At 52.9% G+C, this 8,316-nt stretch overlaps 1 protein-coding gene and 1 non-coding gene across 2 annotated transcripts; both read left to right on the top strand.

Moving 5' to 3' along the window:
• The first annotated feature begins 2,688 nt into the window (after window positions 1–2,688).
• On the top strand, window positions 2,689–2,761 carry TRNAR-CCG (transfer RNA arginine (anticodon CCG)). The gene has a single exon. It is a non-coding gene; the product is annotated as a tRNA-Arg (tRNA).
• Window positions 2,762–5,990: 3,229 nt separating this feature from the next.
• On the top strand, window positions 5,991–7,809 carry C13H17orf58 (chromosome 13 C17orf58 homolog). Its single transcript, XM_053454113.1, has 4 exons — window positions 5,991–6,099; window positions 6,392–6,475; window positions 7,059–7,250; window positions 7,510–7,809. Exons 3-4 carry the CDS (start codon window positions 7,088–7,090, stop codon window positions 7,695–7,697), a joined length of 351 nt encoding a protein of 116 aa, XP_053310088.1. The 5' UTR covers window positions 5,991–6,099; window positions 6,392–6,475; window positions 7,059–7,087; the 3' UTR covers window positions 7,698–7,809.
• Window positions 7,810–8,316: the final 507 nt, after the last annotated feature.

The following is an 8,316-nucleotide window of genomic DNA, read 5'->3' as shown; positions in this document are numbered from 1 at the left end:
CTTTCTTTGGTTTTCGTGCATTAGATTTCGTTTGGTTCGTCATGCTGTGTGTGCCGACACACGTTTCACGCCAACACGTCACGGAATTGTCACGTGTGGCCTGGGCTCGTACCGTACAGCCTGTTCTCCTTCCATTTGTTTCCGGGTGATGAGGGAGACGCGCGGTGGGAAGAGCCGTGACTGCGCACCGCGGTCACCCCTAGAGGTGCAAACATCTTTAGTTCACTGAAAACAAGTTTCTTCCACTGCTCAGCTGCGTTGGGTTCAGCCACTTATCTGCATGGTGCCTAACTGTGAATTCCACGTAATTGCGTCCATGCGCCATCAGGTAATACCCGCGAACATTCTTTGCCCTTTACTCTGCACTTTGACGCGTATCGGCTGTCCGAGGGGTAAGCGGCCCCGTCGTCTGCGCGTTCTGCTAGCCCCTGAAGCGATAAACCTCCATCATCCGATTCACCCTCGCTGGGCAGATGCCTGTGAAGCTCCGCTATAGGTGGGACTGCAGCTTTAAGGCTGTTTTATCACACTGTGTAATTAAACCAAACGGGGGCTTTTATCTTTCTGAGTACGTCGGCGACGCGCTGGTTCCGCCAGAGGGCTTTTCCATCTTCTGTTCTTCCAGAATGCGTGTTCTTGGTTCGGAAGCGTTGCTCGGGGCGGTAGTCAGGGGCAGTTACTGAGAATCGTTCGGCCTCTCGCTCACCACACCAACCGTCCGGGATTCTGAAACTCCCTAGTAGTTGGCAGGACGGGGTTTGGACCCTCCGCCGACCCGTCTGGCTTCCTGGAAACTCTGATTCTTTATAAAACGTTAACGTAAAAGAAAAACTTCCAATCACAAAAATGTCTTCTAAAGGAAATGACCAAACACTGTCTGTCGCACCAGATCCCATCGGCGCTCGCGTTGGAGACTCCGCCACGAGCGCGTGTTGGGAAGGGTGAAGTGCGTTGGCGGCTTAGGGGTTTGGGTTCAGCAGAGATAAAAGCCACGTCTTCAGGCGCGGACAGGGCACGTGCTGAGATCATACGGCCCAATAACCAGCTTCCTATTGGCTGCCATCACAGCGCTTTGCAGCCAATGGGAACTCCAGGGCACCAATGGCTTCCAGAAACAGGGGATTTTATTGCATCTCCAACATTGTCCGCTGTTGCAATAACATATTTACCGAAGCGTTGCCATAGCGACATTATCGTCCCGGATGATGCTGGATAGCGTGTCTTTGTCCGTGTCACACTGAATATCTGATGCTGTGTTAAGTGCCACGGGTCGGCTACGAGCCAGACACCGGCTGCCGTGGCCCTGATGGTCCAACCGCTGCTGGTGTGATGTCATTAAGTTTCCTCGCATCATATATCTGTGTAAAGCTGTGCCGTGCGAATACATACGGTGCTCATCCTTCCTTCCGCATACATGTAACATTAACTCCCGGAGTCACCACGATATCCGCCAACATATCAGCGGTTTCCACGGAGTCCGCGGCGGTTCACATTCTCTTATTGTGTTTTTTTTAGTAGGATTTTGCATTCTTGTTGTGCCGTCGTGTCGATAATGGACCAATATTAGTAAAGAGGGTGAACGTCCTACGGGTGCCAGCAGGGAATGGGTTAACGACGCATGGCTTCCATATACATTGCTGTTACCATTTTTCTGTATTTATTTTGCTGGATTTTGGGGGTTCTCCGTCTTTCCTTGTTTAGAGCTGTAAATAAACTTCCAAGCAATCTTTTTAAGAGTTCCTCGTCTTATTTGAGAGTTTGCTGCGTTGTACAGCGCCGCAGCGTCTGTGAGCGCTCCAGAATCATTTCACCAATAACTGATTTTTCTGGGGGCCGGACCGGACGCCTCTCCTGTTACTTCGGGAGGGTATAGAAAGCGCTCATAGTTGTTGTCACTGTGTCATTCTCCTTACGAGACCCTCACAGCCCGGGGTAGGGGTAAATCCAGGCCTCCCTGTATAAACCCCGTAGGGTAATCACAATACCTCAGGATACCTCAGCTGCAATGGACACCTATCCACTAAAGCGCCTGAGTCTCGCCACTCGGTAACGAGTCCCTCCGTCTGCCAAGTTATTACAGTAAAAACACACTGGAGTGTCTGAATATTGGGGCGCCTGGTAATAGAGGCTGGGGTGACCCCTGGGGGCTGGTAAAAGAGGCTGGGGTAAACCCCTGGGGGCAAAATTCACCAGCATTCAGTGTGCAGATTTGCTGCTAAAATGAATTTGGACGCACCGGCCAGGGGCCACAGCTACACCCAGGAAACAACACAGGGGGCCACACAAGGGCACCAACTACACAGGGGCCACTAAGTAAACGGGGCCACAAGCCGACCCAAAATCCTGGCACAGGAGTGCATTAGACAGTAAGCTCTTGAGGCCGCGCCCTGCGCGCCTACTGCTGTGAACGCAGACAGACTTCCGATTAATACCGGCCGCTGCACGTTTCCCGGAACGCTCCTCCCAGCCAGGGGGCTTCCTACGGGGCCGCGCAGTAACTGAATCGAAGCCGTTTACAGTGACCACGTGCGTTCACACACATATGCGTTCCAAGCCTCCATCCTGTTATAGCCCTGCCCATCCTATCAGCTGATAATGGATACCATGGTTACTGAATGGGCGTGGTTCCAAGTACTCAACGCCTCCTTTACACGTAAGAAACGTCTGTAAGGCTGGCAGACATACGGTGACCCAGTGGCCTAATGGATAAGGCATCAGCCTCCGGAGCTGGGGATTGTGGGTTCGAGTCCCATCTGGGTCGCTTCAAGATCACGTTTTGTGCTTATAAATAGAAGTAATTCGACGTTTCCTGATTAATGGAAAAGCACCCCCCCTGCACCCAGCAGGGGCCCCGGGCCCTCAACAACCGTGCTCCCCCCTGCACCCAGCAGGGGCCACAGGTTGTCAGCAATTTTGCTCCACCTGCACCCAACAGGGGCCCCGGGCCTTCAACAATTCTACACCCAGCAGTGGCCCCCAGGCCCTCAACAATTATGCCTCCCTGCACCCAGCAGGGGCCCCGGACCCTCAACAATTATGTCCTCTGCATCCAGCAGGGGCACCGGAGGATTAGGACCCTCACTCTACTGCCACTACGTACCCCGCAGTAAATCACGGAGGGCTCCGAGCTCGAGGGCCCTAGGCGCACGTCTCCGTACTGCAGCGCTGTCGTTACGTCAGACAGTCACAATGCACGGAGGGGCAGGTGCGCCAGCCGCGGTGCAGGTTCCGGGCCCCTGGTGCAATTGGGGCTGTTTCGTTTTGCTCCGTCGGCTCGGATTGTTAATTGATTCATTCATCGCTCCCCAAAGGCTGCCTCTCATTTGCATGAATGCGAGGAATTCCCAGCTCATTCCCCGTCGCTCATTCCCCGTCCTGCTGCCACGATGTGCACAGCTCTGCGGCTCCTGCTGCTTGCTGCCCTCTGCGGACGCACAGCCGGGGGAAGAGGTAGGTGGCCCCGGCGCGGGGGGCCTCCAGGGGGCCACGCCGAGCCCATTGACGTTGATTTGGGGATCTGCTGGGGTCATTTGGCCCCCGGGGCCCGGATCTTGCGCTGATCCGGCCGGTAAATACTTTTCGCCTTACCCTGTAGTGATCTGATTCTATTACCCCCTCGGTTTTCTGTCTGGATGTATTTAAAGCCCTGAGGCTGCATTTAGGAAATATTGCTTTACTGAAAGGGTAGTGGATGCATGGCATAGCCTTCCAACAGAGGTGGTAGATGTTAATAAAGTGAAGTAGTTTAAGCAAGCATGGGATATGCAGAAGTCTAAGCTAGAAATAAGGAACGTATCCAGAGGTGGGGCAGACCGGTTCCCATCTGCAGCCACTTTCTACGTTTCTGTGACACGGGAGACGGGAAGCGGTCGACCCCCCGGCCTAAGCTTACGGAACGTTTATGTGTAACATTGTTAGTTATTTATGTAGCGCCGTCATATTCCGCATCGCTGTACAAGAGCATTCGGCACTAAAAATAGGGAGAAGCAGAAAAAATATCTAGAAAACCTCTGACACGGATAACGATTTGGGGCGGAATAACAAGTTTGAATAGTGGCTTTCCACATCCCCCTGCATCTGGGGGGCACCGGCTGCCGTCTGGCCGCTCCGCACCGGGAACGGCGACTTGGTTGGTATAGTGAGGATGGGGGAACCTGTCAGAGGCTCTCTTTTGTTATTATTACACTTTGTTTTATATAGCGCCACCATATTCCATAGCGCTGTACAACGGGCACCTACAGGGGCGGCATAGATCTTTTTGGGAGGATCATCAACGCTACGCGTGCCGGAGCCCGCCGTGTCCTGGCTGTAAAGCGGATTCTGTAAAGAAACATTTCTCTAGTAAGTGTCAGCGAGAGGGACCAGAGCGGCCGCTCAATGAAAGGCTCGTTTCCGTGAGAAAGTCGGGGGCCCGTTAACCCCGCGCGTGCGGCGGAGAGGAGGAACGCGCGGGGAGGGAGCCGGAGCCGGGGTGTAAAGGGTCCTTTCCGCAGCCGCCGGGAACGCCGGGAGTTGGCGAGACGCCCCGCTGAGCATTCACAGGGTAATTGTTATTCTAGAGCCGCAGAACCACAGGGGCACGGAAATCGAATCTGCCCCAGTCACCCCCCACTCGCTTAACCCCGTGCGTGCCGCTAGCAGATAAAGGAGGAAAGATCCCCGTTATGTCAGAACACGGCAGGAATTTTTATTATCATTATTATTAGCATTATTATAATTTTAATATTATTATTAGCATTATTATATCATTCATATTATAATTATTATCGTTATTATTAGCATTATTATATTTTTTATATTATTATTATTAGCATTATTATCGTTATTATTAGCATTATTATAATTTTTTATATTATTATTAGCATTATTATAGTTATTATTAGCATTATTATATTTTTTATATTATTATTATTAGCATTATTATCGTTATTATTAGCATTATTATATTTTTTATATTATTATTATTATTAGCATTATTATCGTTATTATTAGCATTATTATATTTTTTATATTATTATTATTATTAGCATTATTATAGTTATTATTAGCATTATTATATTTTTTATGTTATTATTATTAGCATTGTTATCGTTATTATTTTTAATAATATTATTATTGTTAGTATTATTATTACTATGATAAACGCCGTTCTCACCGATTTACCTCTGATGGGATTCTTCAGATTATTATTAATTTTGTTGCAAATAATGTTTTTTGATGCTGCGCGAGAAAAGATCTCAGATCCACAACAATCAGGTATTTCTGGCCGGAGTGTAAATTTGTGGCGCGTGGCGGGGTTTACGCCCCGTCGTCTTAACACTTAATTGACACAAACGTAACAGTTTGCTTAAGGCTGTGGCGGCTTAACGTAGATTGCAAGCTCTCCGAACTCTCCGAACATACCAGGAATTCCCCAAATAAACCCCCGGTCCGCAGCGCCTCCCTGTGCGTGCCGGCACGCTCCTCTGTGCTAAAGAGCTTGCACTCTACTTTGTAGCGGAGTCCAGGATCACATAAGAATCCCGGCGCTCTCCTCGCCCGGCCGGCGTATTCGTGGTTTCTCTTCTGTTTCAATCTCTAAACCTTTTCTTCCAGCTGCCCCTCGGCGTGGCTGGGAGAACGTAACGGCCGCCCCCGCCGGGGGGGCGTCTCTCAGCCTCGCGCAGGCGCCCGCTGCCCTGGGCCGGTACGAGGGCCGCCGACTGCTGTCTGTCCTCCAAAACAGGCAAAGCCTTGATGACGTTACGGCCCCCCTGGACAAAAAGCCGAGAAGCAAACTCACCGTGGACAACAATACAGGACTGAGGAAGACACAACGAGCAGGTCAGCCCACGGGGGCCAGCACCGCCACGTCAGTCTCCTCCTCGAATATCTACGGGAAACGAGAGAAATCTCCCCGGGACGACGCCAATCATTCTCACCGGGATCAGCCAAACCCCACGAGCATCTCGGCCCACTTCTACGACCTTTCGGACCACGAGAGTAACAGACCCAGAAGAATCCATCATCACCAACTTTCCCAGAACTTCAGCAAACCGCCGGCGATCATCAACCGGCCCCCGTCCGGCCCCCGCCACCAACTCAACGCCTTCACAAAAGGTAATCCGGATCTTTCTGTATCTGCGGGGGGGGGGCCTTGAGAGACCACCGGCCAAAGCCGAGGTCGCTAAAAGTACATATAATATAAACAGAGCTGACGGCGGCCCCTGAGAGCCCCCAACAGACCGGCGTCAGAGACTCACTGACCTGACCGGTGGCAGGAGGTACCGTGGCAAAGCCGACCGCCCCCCAGACTAACGCGATATTAATGATATCGGCCTCACTGCATTTATTATATGAGCGATAAGTCGCCCCGCGATTTCAGCCGCTCTGTTCCTGCCCTTCTTTCCAGGATCCAGCAGCAGAGAGAACGTCTGTCTGTCCGACCGTCACAAGGAGCGGCACGAGAGCGAGTCCTTCTGTGACAGTGATTTCGGTAAGTAGTAACCCGGGGTAATAAATAGACTCAGCACTCACAGCCAGCCGGGGGAATAAATAGACTCAGCACTCACAGCCAGCCGGGGTAATAAATAGACTCAGCACTCACAGCCAGCCGGGGTAATAAATAGACTCAGCACTCACAGCCAGCCGGGGTAATAAATAGACTCAGCAATCACAGCCAGCCGGGGTAATAAATAGACCCAGCACTCACAGCCAGCCGGGGTAATAAATAGACTCAGCACTCACAGCCAGTCAGGGTAATAAATAGACTCGGCACTCACAGCCAGTCGGGGTAATAAATAGACTCAGCACTCACAGCCACCAGGGGTAATAAATAGACCCAGCACTCACAGCCGACCGGGGTAATCACTACTAAAGCTGATATTTAAGAACAGCCCCGAGTCCGACATTCAAAGTAACCACGGAACAATCCGGCACGCGGTTCTAGACTGCGGCGGCCTCGCGTACAGACCGCGTACACCCGCGGCATCACCCCAACGCGCGCAGCGGCTGCAGGAACCGGTGACGTTGTACAGCGCTGCGGAATACGCGGGTGCCATATACCGTTATTCTTACAGCCGTCAACGGATTCGTCCACGACGTGTCGATGCTGGCGGGAGGAATGCGGCTGGCGACGCTGCTGCTGGACAGCGCCGGGCTCTACAAAACCAAGCGGCTTTATATCGCGCCGGACGGCTTCTTCTTCCGCGTGAACATTCTCAGCGTGGATTCACCAAAATGCCCCAAATCCTGCCCGGAATTCAAGCTGGGTGCGTAAAAACCGTAATTACCGTACAGAAAAGGCGAGGGAGCGAACGGTTCCATCACATAACGGATAGGCGGTACCCGGACCGGCAGCCTCGACAGCAGCGCTTACCCGGAGGGGCCCGAGCTGGAAGACGCGTCTTCTACTTGTGGCCCGGTTGTGTTGGGGTAGGAATGGGGCGAGCCGCGTCGGGGCCGGCAGAGAGCCCGGCGCCTTCTCCATTTATTACTCAAATAATGGGAAATGCTTTGTGTTGCGTTTAGGAAGCCGCTACATCGTAATGGGCCGGATCTACCCCAAGAGAACCGAGTTACCGGCGGACGCTCGGCAGCTACTCGGCGGGCGCCTGCGGGCCGGGGACGGACTGGTGGGGTGCGGCAGCTACGTCAGGAGCTTTAACAGGAAGAGAGAGCGGAAAGTCCTCGCAGCGGCGCGTGCCAAATGTAAGTGATCCGGAATATTCCACCAACGGAACCGATATCGGCTCATCACCCCCATCAACACGACAGCTTTCACGGACATTACTCACTCAACCCCGCCGCCGCCCGGGGGGGGGCACTGAAAGCACCAATCAGTGAATATCAGGCCCCCGGCGGTGACCTCAGGGGACTTTCATGTCTTCGCTACCCAACGACCTGCCGGTGCCGGCTCTTCCAGGGTCTTGGAAATAGAAAGGTAGAATTACAGGCGGTTAGATGCCCCCGGCACACCGGCACAGCCACGACTGGACCCAGCAGCAGAAAGAGCGCTTCGGACAGCAGATAGACCGTTAACCCTTCCCCCCAGCGAGCAGCACGCGCAACAAAACCTGCATCCTTACGCGCAGGCCACGGCCAACACAGGGGTAACATGAAGCGCATGAATGGTGCTGGGCGAGGAGAGAGATGCGCATGCAGGGGGGCGCGAGGAGGGGGATGCGCATGCAGGGGGGCGCGAGGAGGGGGATGCGCATGCAGGGGGGCGCCGATGCCGGCTCTCTGCAGGACCGGTGATCCCCTTCGCACGGCCCTTTCCGAGGCAATTGTGTAAATAGAGTAAAGCTCTGCCGAAATCGTCTCCCTGTCTGGCAC

The sequence above is a fragment of the Spea bombifrons genome, chromosome 13, assembly GCF_027358695.1.
Source record: "Spea bombifrons isolate aSpeBom1 chromosome 13, aSpeBom1.2.pri, whole genome shotgun sequence".
NCBI classification, from domain to species: Eukaryota; Metazoa; Chordata; class Amphibia; order Anura; family Pelobatidae; genus Spea; species Spea bombifrons.
This window is presented reverse-complemented; position numbering and strand designations above follow the sequence as displayed.

Coding starts and splice junctions, on each gene's coding strand:
- C13H17orf58 (XM_053454113.1), top strand. CDS start 7,088: ATGCTGGCGGGAGGAATGCGGCTGGCGACGCTGCTGCTGGACAGCGCC. Junction 7,251..7,509: donor CTGCCCGGAATTCAAGCTGG/GTGCGTAAAAAC, acceptor TGTTGCGTTTAG/GAAGCCGCTACATCGTAATG.